General features: G+C 43.3%; 2 protein-coding genes across 2 annotated transcripts; one reads left to right on the top strand and one right to left on the bottom strand.

Annotated features, from left to right (window-relative positions):
• The first annotated feature begins 11,347 nt into the window (after window positions 1-11,347).
• On the top strand, window positions 11,348-12,175 carry LOC142473537 (histone H3). The gene has a single exon (XM_075580697.1). It carries the CDS (start codon window positions 11,397-11,399, stop codon window positions 11,805-11,807), a length of 411 nt encoding a protein of 136 aa, XP_075436812.1. The 5' UTR covers window positions 11,348-11,396; the 3' UTR covers window positions 11,808-12,175.
• Window positions 12,176-12,291: 116 nt separating this feature from the next.
• On the bottom strand, window positions 12,292-13,188 carry LOC142473536 (histone H1-like). The gene has a single exon (XM_075580696.1). The coding sequence runs from the start codon at window positions 13,186-13,188 to the stop codon at window positions 12,532-12,534; it is 657 nt and encodes a 218-aa protein (XP_075436811.1). The 3' UTR covers window positions 12,292-12,531.
• Between the last annotated feature and the right edge of the window lie 4,440 nt (window positions 13,189-17,628).

Genomic DNA, 17,628 nt, shown 5'->3' with positions numbered 1-17,628 from the left:
TTGTAGACAATAGAGGATGGGGATGGGCAGGCCTCCAATCTCACAGGCGTCGGTCCGAAGAGCAAAGTCATTGTCTGCCCAGACAGAGGCCAGAGGGAACACAGAAGAATTCTGCTGCCAGTGCTCAAGGGCCAAAGCGTAGAATGTCTTATTCTTAGAACATAATGGCACACATCTGCAGCATATAACTATCACTCTAAACAAGCGGATTAAGCGGACCCAGTGGAGCAGGCTGGGGGGAGGGGTAAGGTGAGGTGACGCTAAGAGGCGCCGACCATCCAGAGAACAGCCAGGCTGACGCTAAGTCACCCACCGTCTCCTCTGCCAATGATAATACCTGCTGTCACGCTGCTTGATCCGGTGTAGCCAAAGAGATAAAGTTGAAGCACCGTTGAGTGAATGCCTGCAGTGATGTGTGTCCTGGAATCCACGTGCAACCAGCAAAGGTACCGGAACAGCCAAACGAAGAAGCGGTGCACTGAGGTAGGTAGATAACCACACGCATCTCTAACAAAAAAACGACTAATTTATTGAAAAAAGGGGAACAAACATCATGAAGCTAGGAACCTCTTACGCGTTTCATCCCGCAAGGGACTTTGTCAAAGAGTGAGTGGTGAACCTGCCTGTTCTGTTCTGACTGACAGATTAAATCTGTCAGTGGTGATATTGGATACCGAGGCTTGAGCCTCATTACTCCAAGTTCTCTTGTTGAGTATATTGTCGCACACTTTAGAAAGCTTCTTGATCTGTGTTACTTGCCACAGTTGAGATAGTTTCACAGGGTCAGCGCTGTGATGGATCGTGGGTAGCGGTCAAATGGGTTTGCAGAGATTGCAGCAAGCTTCTTGATCAGCGGATTTGAGTTCTGGTCCAGTTCCTTGTAGAATTTCTCGTTGAGCTTCTTTAGATGTTCATCCAACATCTCGATGCCCAGCTCCCTATGAAGGTCCGCTATTCTTGTAGGAAGTGGTGCGTTGGACGCAATCCGCAGCGCCTTGTTCTGTAGTTTTTGATGAGATGATCTGAGCCGTTGGTGGCAGCCACTCCACACCGGGGAGGCGTATGTCATTGTGGGTCTATTGATCGCCTTGATCACGTTGACTTTGCTCCGGATGGGCATGGTCCTTGTCTTCAGCAGGGGGTACAGTGCTGCCAGCTTGGCTGTTGCCTTCTGTTGAGTCTTCTCAATTTGGTTTCTCCAGCTTAACTTGCTATCTAGGATTACCCCTAGGTAACAGCTGTTTGGCTCCCATTTGATTGCCTCTCCGTTGAGGCTGATTGGCGGGTGTGTCTTGATCTTCCTTTTGGTAAACAATGTAGCTGTGGTCTTGCTGGAGTTCAGTCCTACTTGCCAGTCGCTGTACCATGTTGATAGCATGTCTAGTGCTTTCTGGATGTTCTTAGCTACTTCTTTCTCGCTGAAGGACTGGGAGATGACTGCCACATCATCTGCGTAGTGTGCCAGTTGAGTCTTGTGGAGGTCTGCGGGGATGTCATTCATGAAGAGGTTGAACAGGAATGGTCCCAGGACTGATCCCTGCGGCACGCCTGCGCAGATGGGGCGTGAGTGGTGAACTATCTCATACACCTCTATATACCACCAGCTTGACTGTGATAGGTCAATAATAAATTGATTTAGAACGGCAACTCCTATATGCAGCTGTAGGTTAATTAATGAGACTGTCGTTCCATCTATACAAGCATAGTGGTGTGTAGAAGGGGAGAGAAGGATAACAACATACAAGTGTATACATAGTACATGTATAACAACAAATAAACAACTTATTGCAAAACTACTGTAAAATAGTATAAACAGTAGTAGCAAAAGATAATTTAAAACCAACATTCAAGCAACATAGATGAAAACAAGGAATGGATTAGAATATAAAGAAATGATATAATAAAGAAAGATAAACGACAGGTAAAAAATATATATTATATGACAATCAGCAATATTGAAAAGTATATTATAACCACTCAACATAATAAAACAATTATAATAATCATAAATAATAACCTGTCTTATATCAATATAAATGAAAGAAATAAAAATAAGAAATTGTCAAAAATGAAAACAATAATAAAGAAGCTAAATATAAAAATAAATATATTAATAATAGAAATATAGCATATCATAAATATACTGATAATAAAGTATACATAATATCCCATATGGTGAGCAACAACATATATCTAAATGACATTATAACAACACCAGAGAAGCAAAAAGCAGAAGCAAGCAAATACTTAAACATATTTCTTTAGTTAGACTAGGAAATGTTTAAGCTCCCAATCGGTATTAATACCGTAGGGATGCAATGTATTCATGATATAGATCCAGTGCCCAGACAGAGGCACCTATCTCACCAAGAGATAGTGAGCTGGCACTGAGAACAGGAGGGAGTGAGGCGCTGTTCTCATTGTCTGGTTCATAATTCCCACCTTCCTTGCCTCAGCCTCCCTGTCACACCCTCAGACCGGATTGGCCAACACAGATGAGCCCTCATTCTGTGATTGGCTCCCCATTCAGCATCAATGCTGGGATTGGTCGTTGCCCCGTTCTCCATGATTTTCCATTGAGAACTGCAACCTAGAAAATCAGCGACCAATTTGAGTTCCACAAGCCTCTCCTGGGTTGGCGTGAAGATAGTCTAAGCGGGGGGCTTTGAGGATGTGCCAGAGACACCTGAAGTCGAGGCTGCTTGTACGCCAAGCTGGAGATTTGAAGTTACCTTTCACAACTTGCATCCAGCGGTGCTTGGAAACTCATGACCTACGGCAAAAGTGGAATCTGCTCCGTTAAAGTCATGTTGGTGGCGTCGGCCGAAATTAATACCCGTTTATTTGTTTATCTCTGTGTCCTCTCTGGTGCTTGATCCCACAAAAGAGTCCCGGTCTCTTGCCAGAACACATTAGAAATAAAGCATTCCATTTACATGGGATGCAAGGTGCAACCAGGCATGCAAAAAAAACCCTGTATCTCAGGGGCCTTGGAGCCAGATGAACCCAAGTGACAGGGCGTAACCTTTATTAACCGGTCCCTGGGCCTCATTCCATCACAAGCATAGCTAAGGTCTCTGTACTTAGGGAGGAGCCTAAGTAGACGCCGGCCTGTTTACACATTCAGCTACCTGTGTGGAAGCGGAAGCGGTGACGTCACCGCGCTGACACCGGAGCATCGCGAGATACACGCGGCTACCGGCAAGGACTGCCAGGGACTGGTGTTTGCTGCTGGACAGCCGGGTCGGGCGCTCCTATTGATTTTAAAACTCACTGTGTCTGTGAGTATATGTCTGTTTTGTGCATTGGACGTATTAAAAGGTTTTTAGGTATTGCGCAATCCTCTGCCCCCTTTTTTATCCCTGGTTAGAGTTGCATATACAGGAATACGGGAGTGGACACAGATGACAACACCTGGAGAAAAAGATTCTATCTGAGCCTATCCGAAGACGGCGCACCTCGTGGGGTTTGTGCTGTGCCTGAAAACGCTGGGACTTGGAAAATCACAGATTCTCTCCACTGCATGCTGTCTGCTTTGCATCTAGTAAGTAGGTACGGGTTGAAGCTGTATATGGGGGAATTCATTTGATGAAACAATACTGTGCAATGTTTTGTCCATGGTTTTTATCATACACCACAGGATAACAGTCTGCAGCAAAAAAGAAAAAAACTCCTCCCGTTTTTCTTCACAAATCTTGGGAACTGAGTCCATTTACCACTCAAACATCTGAAAGGAAGGACTCCACTCTCATCACTTATATCCTTTATTTTTATGGACATTGCTTTTTATAGTAATATTCACAAATATATTGTACACTTTGTGCCAGGTTATTTTCTATATTTCTATATTCACTATTGCATCCAGCGGTGCTTGGAAACTCATGACCTGCGGCAAAAGTAGAATCTGCTCCGTTAAAGTCATGTTGGTGGCGTCGGCCGAAATTAATACCCGTTTATTTGTTTATCTCTGTGTCCTCTCTGGTGCTTGATCCCACAAAAGAGTCCCGGTCTCTTGACAGAACACATTAGAAATAAAGCATTCCATTTACATGGGATGCAAGGTGCAACCAGGCATGCAAAAAAAAACTGTATCTCAGGGGCCTTGGAGCCAGATGAACCCAAGTGACAGGGCGTAACCTTTATTAACCGGTCCCTGGGCCTCATTCCATCACAAGCATAGCTAAGGTCTCTGTACATGCAGGGCTGAGAAACCCTTTGTGCAGCTCGCATGTCGAGAGAACTGGCAAATTCTGTGACTGGAGGTGAAGAGCGGTGCAGGAATACAAAGGGGAGTGACTGTGGGAGAAGATCAGACCAGGGGGCAATCAACCCAAAAAGCAGAACATTTTGTCATCCATCCAAATATCCGGACGCCGAGCCCAGCATGGGACATCCTGTCAGCCAAGGAAGCCATTGTTGGGCCCCGTTGGTGGATGCTGCTCCCATTGGCCAATTCATATTTCTTTCCGCTGCCCTTTAATTTGCAATCACTAATTTCAAGCCCTGATTGGCCAGTTCAGACAAGACCATGTGTCCTGAATGGCTCCTGTGCATCATTCATGCTGTGATTGGCCGCAGCCCTGTTTGCCATGATTTGCTAGGGAAGCAAGAAATCTATGAAATGGGAACCCAATCAGTTTCAGATCTTATTCTGATCCTAACGTGGTGATAGATTAAGCTGTGCCCCCTGAGACTGTGCCAGAGACACTCAAAAATTAGATTGTAAGCTCCTCGGAGCAGGGACTCCTCTTCCTAAATGTAACGTTTGTCTGAAGCACTTATTCCCTTGACCAGTTATTTATATATTATGTGTTATTTATATGATTACCACGTGTATTACTAATGGGAATTGCTATGTACATTAATGGTGCTATACAAATAAAGACATAGGGGGTCATGCACTAAGCTCCGTTAAGTCGTTTTTAGAGCGCAAAGTGCTCTTAGAACCTGATGTTACGCTGAACACGATGCACTAAGCCACGCAAACAGGCACTTTGCGCTCTAAAACTGACTTTTTTCAGGAAATATTTCAAAGTCCAACTTTGTTTGCGTTAAATTCTGCCCTTAAGCGGGATGCACTAAGCTACGTAACCTTAGCGTACGCGAAAGTTGCGTTCAACAGAACACGTCAGCTCAAGGTAGACGCAAAAAAAGCTGGACTTTGAAAAATTTCTTGCTCTACATTTCTGCATGTGCAAAACCCATACAACAGGCCGGCGGGTGTCCCCGAGAGACCCCACGGGGGTCCCCCAGAGAGATCGGGGTCGCGCGGGTGTCCCCGGCTTACCCCGCGAGAGTCCCGGGGTACCCGCGGGCCTGCGGTACCAATGTTGTGCTTACAAAAATAGTAAACATTATTTCTAACTAAATACACCCCCCTAACACATACAGTACAATAATGTGCAAAATAACTATTATTCAGATATGGATAATAGATTATTTGCCCATTATTAAATACTGCATTAGCATACATAAATAAAGTAAATAAATACAGTTATACTTACCACAACAACAGGTCTCTCTGTCCTCCGTTGAAAGAAAGCATACAGAATATACATAATAAAGACATTCTAATGGCCCCTAACCCCTTAATCACCTTAGCGTTTACTAACCGCTATAGTCATTAAGGGGTTAACCCAGCCTGCCCCGATACACACCCGGGAGGCCTAAGCACCCACCCTGAACTGACTATACCCACCCTGTACCCATTGAGTAGTATAGTGGTACATCATACCCATATAATAATAATATGGGCATGATAAGCCTCTATAGCACTCAACGGGCACCCTAATTACAATACATTAATGCACCAGATACACAATAATAAAACCTAACTCCAAAAAAACATACTTCACTAAATAAAAACAGTAGCCAGCTAATCCAATGAATACAAGCAATAACAACATCAACAATTAATTAATTAAACCATTAACAAATCAAAACAATTAATTCCTAAACCAACTCAAAATGAATAGTAACACTAACCAATCAAGCCAATTAATTACTACAACATTAATGAATGTAAACATTAAAAGACAAAGAAATACATTCAAACACTATCTGAAATAACAATTAAATGCATTAGCTAACATAATACAACATTAACTACAAATGAAAACCAATCGCAAACATTTTATTAGCATTAAGCAGGAAAAAAAAAAAATAATGACATCCACATAAGAAACTGACATAAAAAAAACCAACAGCAATAACAAGCCACAAATGCCCCCCAAATATTGTCATAATAATGTATTAATCTGTACCTTAAAGGGGTACAGATTAATATATCATCAGTCAATGTGCCTCCCCCAAAAAATAAAAAAACACATCCAATGAAGAAACCTGTTAAAATAGACATTTACAAACATTGAATATATTACTTACCATTAGAAGCGGTGCCCCTCCGACTCCCGGGGTAACAGGAAGCTCACGTACCTTGAAGGCCTCAAACAGCATCCGATGCCATCGCCATGAAGATCCGGCTCAGGTACCCAAATCTTCATTTTTCTTTCTTTAATCACCTTCTTCTATCTTCATCTGTCACCATTTCTTGATATTCTTTTTCTTCTATCTTCATCTGTCAATCCAAAAAGAAACCATGGTAAATCCCAACCGATGTTGTCTTGTCGTCCTCTTGGGCTCAAACGAGGCGTCACGGCCTTAAATGGGGCTGTGACGTCACATTTAGCCTCAAAAGGGTTAACAGCCACCTGATTGGCTGTTAAACAAATGTTCCGACTTTATTTTTTTTTTTTTTACATGACATCACTTAAAGGGAATGATGCCAGCCAATCAGAATGGCTGTGCTTCATTTGCCTTTAAGATGATTTCACTAAATCCAAGATGGCTGGTGTCACATGGTATCACACGGCGTCCACACTCTGATTGGCTGAAATACCATGTAACGCCGGCTTTGTGACGTCATCTTAAAGGCAAATGAAGCACAGCCATTCTGATTGGCTGGCATCATTCCCTTAAAGTGACGTCATGTAACAAAAAAAAAAAATTATAGTCAGAACATGGTTTTAACAGCCAATCAGGTGACTGTTAACCATTTTGAGGCTAAATGTGACTTCACAAGCCGTATTTAAGGCCGTGACGCCTCATTTGAGCCGAAGAAGACGACGAGACAACAACGGTTGGGATTCACCATGGGGTTTTTTGGACTGACAGATGAAGATAGAAGATAAAGAAGATCAAGACATGGTGACAGAAGAAGATAGAAGAAGGTGATTAAAGAAAGAAAAAAGAAGATTTGGGTACCTGATCCGGATCTTCATGGCGATGGCATCGGATGCTGTTTGAGGCCTTCGAGGTACGTGAGCTTCCTGTTACCCCGGGAGTCGGAGGGCCACCGCTTCTAATGGTAAGTACTGCACCGACACACTTTATTCGAGCAAATACCCAGTTTGTACCTGGCAGATACCTGGAATGCGCCACTCCTCACCTCTGACAAGCCCCGTTGCATTTGCCTTCCCAGCCTGGGTTCATGCCTGGCTTATGGGCGGCTGATCTGTTAAATGATAATGATTAGGATTTAATAGGCTGCAATGCTTCGCGTGTCTACCAGATGGCATAAATTCATGAATTGTAATGCAGTATATATATATGTACTGTGCAGTATTGCAGCCAACGGGAATAAAATGCTTCAATCCCTGCCGGAAAATAACTCAATGCACTCGGGCAGAAAACAGTCACAAACCTCAATACACCCGGGTATACCCGAATTCGTGGGACTAGCCGAGCTCGAATAAAGTGTGTCGCCAGTGTACTATATTGAATGTTTGTAAATGTCTATTATTACAGGTTTCTTCATTGGATGTGTTTTTTTTTATTTTTGGGGGAGGCACATTGACTGATAATATATTAATCTGTACCACTTTAAGGTACAGATGATTACATTATTATGACAATATTTGGGGGGCATTTGTGGCTTGGTATTGCTGTTGGTTGTTTTAATTTCAATTTCTTATGTGGATGTGATTGTTTATTTTTTTCCTGCTTAATGCTAATAAAATGTTTGCGATTGGTGTTTGTTTGTAGTTAATGTTGTGTTATATTAGCTAATGCATTTTATGGTTATTTCAGATATTGTTTGAATTTATTTCTTAGTCTTTTAATGTTTACATTCATTAATGTTGTAGTAATTCATTGGTTTGATTGGTTAATGCTACTATTCATTTTGAGTTGGTTTAGGAATTAATTGGTTTCATTGGTTAATGGTTTAATTAATTCATTGTTCATGTTGTTTATTGCTTGTATTCATTGGCTTAGCTGGCTACTGTTTTTATTTACTTTATTTAGGTATGCTAATGCAGTGTTTAATAATGGGCAAATAATCTTTTATCCATATCTGGATAATAGTTATTTTGCACATTACTGTACTGTATGGGTTTGGGCGGAGAGTCGTGTATTGATGTTTGTTAAATCTTTTTTTAATATACATGTGTTTCATAGTGTAGATGTGCAGGTGGTCTCCGGAGCTGTCCCGCGTTGGTTTTATGTCCGGTGACCCCCTGCTTCCTGAGATACAGGCACCTTTATGGGGTGCCGGTATCCCCTGCAGTTTCAAGCTTCCACGTCACGTGACCGGGACATTTAAATGCTGCAGGGGATACCGGCACCCCATAACGGGGCCTGTATCTCCTGAAGTAGGGGGTCCTCGGACCTGAAACCAATGCGGTTCAGCTCCGGAGACCCCCTGCTCATGTACACTATTATTAAAATGATTTTAATTACTGTACGATCGCTTGTGTAACAGCATTGCATGGAGATGGCAAATCACCATGCAAATCTTACATGCAACTTTTTTTTCTATCAGCTAGCGTATGGGAAGTTTAAGAATGCTAGCAGGGGGGAAAAAAGCAACACGTACGCTGTGGGTGTTTTGAGCACATACGTTAAAAAATGGGCTCAAGGCCTTAGTGAAACGCGTCCCCGGCCTCACTTTTTAACGGACATGCTATTTTTTTTAACATTAGAACACAAACCCATTGAGCTTAGTGCATAGCCCCCATACAATACAATGAGGCTGGAGCTTTTCAGGCTTTTCATTCTCTCCCTTCATTTACATTTCACAAAACAATCTAACAGCTGTTTAGATTACAGATATTCAAAGACATACTAACATATGTTTTAGAAATATAAACTATATTTTAAACATGATAGAAGTTATACGATATGTAGCAAGCTGTGCAAAAAAATTCAGTATAATAAGGCAGAACTATGCTTATAGGAGATCATGTTAATATGGATATTAAGTTAAAGGTGACACTGTATGCTTATATGTGTGTTTATTTCCCAGAATCCATAGCTGCAGTGGAAACATGGTATAACACAAGATAATGGTGATATGCCAGGTTACAGACAATATACGATATACAATATTTCCTCTACAGAGGAGAGTAGAAAGATATGCAGATTGATACATTGAATCAAACACTGAATGTTTTCAATTTAGAGAGATACCTTCCCCCTGAGATTATTATTGTAGATTGGTTGCAACATATATCACTGTTACACTAGTTTGTAAGAGTAGCTAATGATAGCAATTGTATAGGAGATAGTTACTTAGTAGGATTGGTTAGTGGATATTGTGACACATTTGAGCACTAAGTAGTTATTTGCATAGAAAATGATCACACTAGTGTTATTAACTTGGTCGCTTGAGCACCTGTTTAGGTAAAAGTAATCACCATGTTGGTTTAGGCACATAATAATAATAATAATAATAATAATAATAATAATAATAATAATAATAATAATAATAATAATAATAATGTTATTGTTGTTATTATTATTATTATTATTATTATTATTATTATTATTATTATTATTATTATATGTTAGATTTCATTCACTGAGGTTGTCACAAACAACGTATTAATTTTATTTTACTTATTTCTGTGGGGAAAAAAATTATGGTCTCCAAAAAATTAGAGTATTGAATGTATTAATTCCAATACATATGTAATGCATTTTATCTATAAATAATAAAAGAACAAAACAGCATTGGATACGTTATAGATAATATATTAATTAGAGGAGGTGAACTATTGGAAAAAAACAACTGTTTTTCTCTTCACCACTTAAAGTAAAGATTGGTAGGTTCATGTGTAATGTTTGTTCATAGTAATAGTGTAACAAGTATTAAAAGTGAAGGCTTATTAAGAATGGGATATAGAGTGCAGCTTTGGGGAAAATATCTCTTCAATTTGTAGTTACAAATAACTAACTGACTTATTCAGGATACATAAGAAATCTATAGTTTAAAAAAGAATGAACAGTATGAGAAGATACATTAATTAATAATAAAAAAACATATTGAAACAATGGAAATATATCCTTATCCAGATCTGCCTAAATGGTGAAATAGTTTGACAAGCATTGGAAAAAAGATTCAAAAACACAGCAACAATTAATGCATAATTAAATAGTCATCTTAAATGCTAATATTGTATCTGAAAAATAAAAAACAAGTCTTGATATAGTTCAGCTTCTGTTTAAATGTATTAGATAGTGTGTATTTACATTGGTAATTTTAATATTTCATATGCAGTGATATAGTTCAATAAATAAGGAATGAGGATACGTTTAATAGATATCTTTAAATACAGGCCCCTGTTCAGTCTAGTTATATTACTCTAACATCAGATGTTCATCTTTATTTAGAAAATACATAATACATTATGGAATATTAAATTTGTGCTTAAACTATAACACATTGTGTATACACATATACAGACTTGGTATTTTATTTAAAAGCAAACTACTGTGACTGGAGCATTAGAGGGAAGCCAAAGAGCCCGGTTAGGAGCTGATCAGATCACACAGAGCAGTGACAGCGAGAAGACATTTAGGGAAGCCCCATTTATAGCGCAGCACTGCCACCGTGTGGTGCTCTGGGAACTGCAGGCATTAAGGAAACGAGCCGCGCGGTTCCGCTTCTTTGTGTCTCTGTGTTCGGGTTTATAATAATAACACAATGTGAACATTAGAAGAAGAGGAACCAAGAAAGTCCCATTGAAGCAATGATCTGAGAAAGAAAACCCCTCATATTACATTTCACCGATTAAAGATCATTTGAATACTTGGTATAAGTACATGTTCCATGTCAGAGAGCTCTGTGCTGTATCTGTGCAAACACTAATGTTATCACATTAAATCTTTTTAATTGTCCCACTTACAAGCACTAAATAAATAATAACTTTATTAGGACGATATCGGTCTGAGGCGGGATTTTTGAACATCGCAACGGCTTTCACAGAACCAATCAGAGCGAAGGGCGGGACCAAAGCAGCCAATCACAGCGACCTGCATCCATAAATACGCAGCTGCAGCGTTTTTTTTCTTTATTAGTTCCTGACCGGAGACGCGCACTGACACAGCAGCACAGGATGGCCCGGACCAAGCAGACCGCCCGGAAATCCACCGGAGGGAAGGCTCCCCGTAAGCAGCTAGCGACCAAGGCTGCCAGAAAGAGCGCTCCGGCCACCGGCGGAGTGAAGAAGCCTCACCGCTACCGGCCCGGTACTGTGGCTCTCAGGGAGATCCGCCGCTACCAGAAGTCCACCGAGCTGCTCATCCGCAAGCTGCCCTTCCAGCGCCTGGTCCGGGAGATCGCCCAGGACTTCAAGACTGACCTGCGCTTCCAGAGCTCGGCTGTCATGGCTCTGCAGGAGGCCAGCGAGGCTTATCTGGTGGGGCTCTTCGAGGACACCAACCTGTGCGCTATCCACGCCAAGAGGGTCACCATCATGCCCAAGGACATCCAGCTGGCCCGCAGGATCAGAGGGGAGAGAGCTTAGGCCGGCTGCACCCTGACTTCGTTTACACCCGAAAAACAAAGGCTCTTTTAAGAGCCACCACATTTTCAATGAAATTGCCTGATCAATATTAACACACGGATACTGATCTCTATATAGAGAGTTAAAGAAGTGTGTTATCCTTGTACCAATATAGATAAACGCACCTTCAATATTTGTGTATTCTTTGTCATGTGATATATAGACTTGCATGCATAGTCACCATTTCATGCTGTATATGGCTGCACGTAAAGACAAACCTGTAAATGTCCCCACTCCCATGTGCCACTGGTGATTATACTGAAGTGTTAGGGAATAGCGTGTGCTTCATGCTTTCAATGTGATGTAAACACATTTATTTTATAACATGGTGATAAATACGTTTTTCTGATGTCAACTACACTATTTTAATTTTTATTCTCTATAAACCGTGTATGTGAACATTATGTAGACACAAACAAAACCATAATGTCACCTAATATGTCAGTTTGTCTGAGAAACATTTATTCGTGCAATAGGTTAGGGACTACAAACTTACACATGCACCTTACAGTGCTCGCAGTATCAATGCATATACACTTATGCTCTGGCAGTGTAACACAAACCCCTGCATGGGATAAATTGGAGAAACATTCCCAGTTACACATTATGTGCACAGCTCTCTATGTGGGGTTGTGGTGGCTCTTAAAAGAGCCTTTGTGTTTGTAAGAGGCTGAAGTTGTCGGTCTCACTTCTTAGGAGCTGCCGCCCTCTTGGGCTTTGCTGCTTTGGGTTTGGCTGCCTTGGCCTTAGCTGGACTCTTAGCAGTTTTTGGCTTCGCAGCCTTTTTAGCCGCCGGGCTCTTCACAGCCTTCCTGGGCTTGGCAGCTTTAGACTTCTTCGGGCTTTTTGCTGGCTTCTTGGCGGCCGCCGGTTTCTTGACCTTTTTGGGGCTTTTCTTCACTCCCGCCGGAGCCTTTTTGGGTTTCTTGGGGGACTTGGCGGGTTTCTTTGCCACTGGCTTCTTGGGTTTCCCCACATCCTTTTTCTTGGCCGCCTTCTCCTTGCTCTCCAGCTGCTTCTTATTCAGCTTGAACGATCCGGAGGCTCCGCTCCCTTTCAGCTGGATCAGGGTTTCCTTGCTCACCAAGCCCTTGAGAGCCAGCTTCAGGCGGCTGTTATTCTTCTCCACATCGTAGCCTCCTGCAGCCAGAGCCTTCTTCAGAGCGGACAGGGAGACCCCGCTGCGCTCCTTAGAGGCGGACACAGCTCTCACTATCAGATCGGACACGCTGGGACCGGACTTTGCTGGGCGGCTTTTCGAGGCTCCGGCCGCTTTCTTCGGCTGCTTCTTCTTGGCGGCGCTTTCAGCTGGAGGAGGAGGAGCAGGAGCGGTCTCGGCCATTGCAGCTTTTTTTTTTTTTTTTTTTTTTTTTGTAGCCCGGGTGGTGAAAAAGTGATTCCACCTCAAAAACCGTGCTCGTGGTCCAGTGAGACCAGGTGCGCTCCACATGTGACAGTCTTCTCCGAAGAGTAGGCTAGTCCGGTTCCATGACGTCTTCCTCCGAAGAGTCCGACGTCCTTCTCGTTCCCTCCTAGTGCAGCTGCGCCGCAGGAGGGTCCAAGTCTTTAGGGTTTTCAGCGATCCCCCAACACACTGACAGAAAGTTATACTGGGGGCGGGGACCTGCCGGGACTTATATAGAGAGCCTGCTGCTCTGTGATTGGTTAGTTATCGGAGTGAGCTTCTTTCTCATTGGGTATAATCACTAAGCCCCGCCCCTGACTCTCATCCTCCCGGATCACAAACACTGCTCTGACTTTGTGTTTCTGAGGCTGCAAGAAAAGGGCATTTTATCCCCTAATTATTACTCACATCCCCCCTTCTTGCATGCAATTTATAAGGAATTATATTCTCTTCACTGCTGTATCATTTTTCTGCTGGGAAAGTACAAACACAATTAGGAATAATGGGTGAAAGTTCGGCTCTGTAGCCCGGGATTTGCCAGATTTCATTCATATCTGTCTATTTCTGTCACTTTTAATTTGCTCAGACTAAATGTGCAACCTCCATCCTCATACAGTGACACTAAGAACATATTATTCTACAGTATCAGTTTAAAATAATGTGCATATAAATATATAAACATGGTCTGGGGATTCACTATATATGTACAAGTAGCACAATAATTCCTGTGCAGTGTACATTGCTATTTCATGTTGTTCCATTTCCCCGGTACTAAGCTCTGTATTATTCCATTGTCAGTTATGAATATTGGTTATTAAATGGGAGATTCGAAAAGTTTTGTATTCCATCTGTTCTGCAAATGAATAGTTTATAATGATATGTATGTAAATTATGTTTTCTAAAAACAATCATAGTAACATACACATCATGTGAATGACAGTACATATATTTTAATAATGTAATAATCAAACAACTATTTTGTTTAAGCTTTATAATACAATTGGGAAGTGTTAAAAATATGTTTATTTGTGGGTTACAAAAAATGTGTATGTGATATTAATGGAAGATTAGGTTATTAATCACCCTGTGTGTTACATAACTATGTAATGTCACTATTAGCACTATGTATAGGAACTGACATGTTTTGTGACCATTGTCACCAGAGACCAGAACTTTTAACATCTTTACATCAGGATCACTATCACCAGAAAATAATAATAATAATAAAAATAATAGTACGTTCTTGTATAGCGCTGCTAGTTTTAAGTAGCACTTTACAGGGACATTTTGCAGACACAGTCCCTGCCCCGTGGAGCTTACAATCTATTTTGTTGGAGCCAGAGACACAGGGAGATAAAATGACTTGCCCAAGGTCACAAGTAGTTGACACTAGGAGTTGAACCAGGCTTCAAACTCACTCTCACTGCCAGTGTGTTTTACTCAGTGTTTACTCACTGAGCCACTCCTTCTCCCGAATGACACACTAGTTGAATAAACAAAAGTTTATTCTGGCAAGCCAGAAAACACACAACATACATGTGACGGTTGGGGTAGCCAGCCTCACATAATAAGGTAAAGCCTGGCTTCTCTCAGCTGTGTCTCCGTAAAACTCCCACTTGCTCCGCTGACCGGGCTTCTCTGGCGCTTCTCAGCTGAGATCAGTGCTTGTGTATGCTCTTTAACACAAAGCACTTTTGAAAAGCCTGCCAGCGCGTCTCCGATCGCCTCCATAGGTTGTCTGGTTCCCTACACCGGCCTCACTCCTTACATAGCCCCTGCTGGATATCCTTAACATGGAGCTGGGGCCCTTGACCAATCACAATATGTATTGTGACGTTGCCGCCAAACACAGGATGAGCGCTCGCCCTGCTGCACAAATGGGGGAAGGGGATCAGCTTAAGTGCTCAAGACCAACCCTGCAATAGGTCCCCCTGGTCAGCCCCAAATATCCCGCTTGGAAGGCGCCACCAGGTCTGCGGGAAACAATTGGCTCTAGCCCAGTGAAAGCCGGACCCCGGACCTTATTTCTAGCCCTTTCCTGCTCACCATTTTTTTTCACCATGAGCCTTAATGGTCCCCAGGCCTGAGCCTGGGGTGGGCATGCTTTCCCCCGATGGGGAACAATGACAGCCCTTGTGCTTTCTTCTCCTCCCAGCACAAGACTGACTAAATGTGATACTGTGAGGATTCACTGTTCTGCTCCTCCTGCCCCTTTAACCCTCACTTGCCCATTGGACTACCATAACACTCAAGAGTGGCAAACTGGGGTGGAACTTACGCACGGTGCGCGGGTTCTGTGCAGTCCCCTTCGGTCTCTGGGCATGGAGCGCATTCTTGCTCCTCCTGTCTTGATGCGCAGCGCGCATGCATGGTACACGGTCTTCCCTGTGGTCTGCGGTCTCCGCCCCTCTGACCCGCCCCCGTCCTGGCATCACCCCTATGCAGCGCGGTTACGCCCCTCACTCCGCCTCTACCTCAGCGGGTCCTGCCTCTGGTACCCGGCCCTGTCCTGATATCACTGTTATGCGGCGCAGTTGCGCCCCTCCTCTATCTCCATGGGTCTCGCCTCTGGTTTCCGCCCTCATGGCGGTGCGGGTGTCGTGGCGCACAATGACAGCGCGTGACCAGGTCACCTACGGGTTTTGCGGGGGGCATGCACAAATTCTGACGCGGTAGCTATTGGCTGTGTAATAGGACACACCTGCATGATCCAGCAGCCTATCCTGTCCGCACGTCTGCTTCCTGGTTGCCTCCCATTGGTGGGAGGTCCTATAAATATGCTCTCAGAGCTCCCAGTCATTGCCGAGCATAACCTCTGTTTGTGTGACGCTGCACTCATCACCTAGTTCCTGTTTGCCTGAACCCTGCTGCCTGACCCTGCATGGATACTACTCTGTGATGCTCTCCTGCACTGACCTTGGCTTTGGCAACGACTACTCTGTGATGCTCTCCTGCACTGACCCTGGATTTGGAACCACGGCGACGCTACTCTCTCCTGTACTGACCCTTGCTTGGCTCCACGACTACTCTACGCTCTACCACCCTGACCCTGGCTACGTACCCCAACAATCTGCTGCTCTATACTCCAAGATTCACAAGTACCTCACTTGCCCTGTCTTCTGTTACCCTGATCCGGCCTGTACGACTGTCCTATACTCTAGATGTGCCCTCGTGGTTGTGGTTGGCGTTCTATACAAATCCCTACCTCAGCCCCACGGTCACGCCTCGTTTGTAGTGAGCTACGGGTTACAGATACTCCCACTTGGAAGTCTCTGCAAGGGGCGGGCTCATGGACTGTACCCATCTTGGATAGGCTTACACAGGCCATGAGTCACCACCTTACTTCCTTCACTGGGGGGTCACTGGCTCATAGATTAACCTGTTAGTGCTCTGAACATAATAGGGACTTCCATAATAGATACACTATGTGGGAAAGAGAGGTATTATGGGACATACCCTGTTACACTGGATAGGGGTAGTTTGGGCAGTTAACACGCAGGTGGCCCAGCCAGTTACACAAGGAGCACTGGCCCTCGTGGGCAACCTCCATCGGCTCTACTTCAACACCCTGGGTTTTTGACTTCTTCCCCCCTGGTTTGCTGGCCTGGGGAGGGTCAGCTACCTTAGGTCTTTTGACCGCCAGCACTGGAGTAAGGGAAAGGAAACGCTTTTCCAACTGAGGCCGTGTGGCCACTGTCACGATGGACGGAACGTATCAACAATTTTATATTTTAGGGAAATAGATTGAGCACACAAGTTGAGCAAAATAAACTGACATTTATTTCCTTAATAGACAGACACACGACAACCTTAGAATATACTTGACAAAACACTTACTGAGGAAGAGAATGGGATAGAATGTCCAGAAGTAAAACAAAGCACCAGAATATTGTCTTTTAAAATGCTGTCCTTTTGCAAGGGGCGTAAATTGCCAGCCCAATAAGTCTGTGAATATTGCAAAGTTCTTTCTGGTCCATTGGGGTTCGTTAGATAACCCCCAGCACTAACGGAATCCTGAAGAAGAGTTATGTCCTTGGTTCTGATGTAATTAACTTGTTGCGTTAGGGAATCGTTGCTGCTGCTCTTATCCGCTTGTAGAAGCAAAGTGGAAATTTGTTCACATTGTAAAAGAGAGACAAAAGACAACGGGGATAGCTTAGGGAGCACCCCTTCGCGGGAACCTCCATCCCACCAATGTCCATCTTGCCCCCAGTTTGCAGATGGGTACTACAGGGATTTCCAGTTGATACAGCGCCTGTGCAACTCTGACACCTGGGCTGCTTACCATATGAGTGCTCCCCTTTTTACCTGGCTTCTCCCAGGCTAGGAGTTGGACCCAAGGTGTGAACTAGCCCAGATGACTAACAGGATCTCCTG

The sequence above is a fragment of the Ascaphus truei genome, assembly GCF_040206685.1.
Source record: "Ascaphus truei isolate aAscTru1 chromosome 12 unlocalized genomic scaffold, aAscTru1.hap1 SUPER_12_unloc_2, whole genome shotgun sequence".
Lineage (NCBI taxonomy): Eukaryota > Metazoa > Chordata > Amphibia > Anura > Ascaphidae > Ascaphus > Ascaphus truei.
The sequence above is the reverse complement of the archived record's forward strand: the minus strand, read 5'-3'. Positions and strand labels throughout refer to the sequence as shown.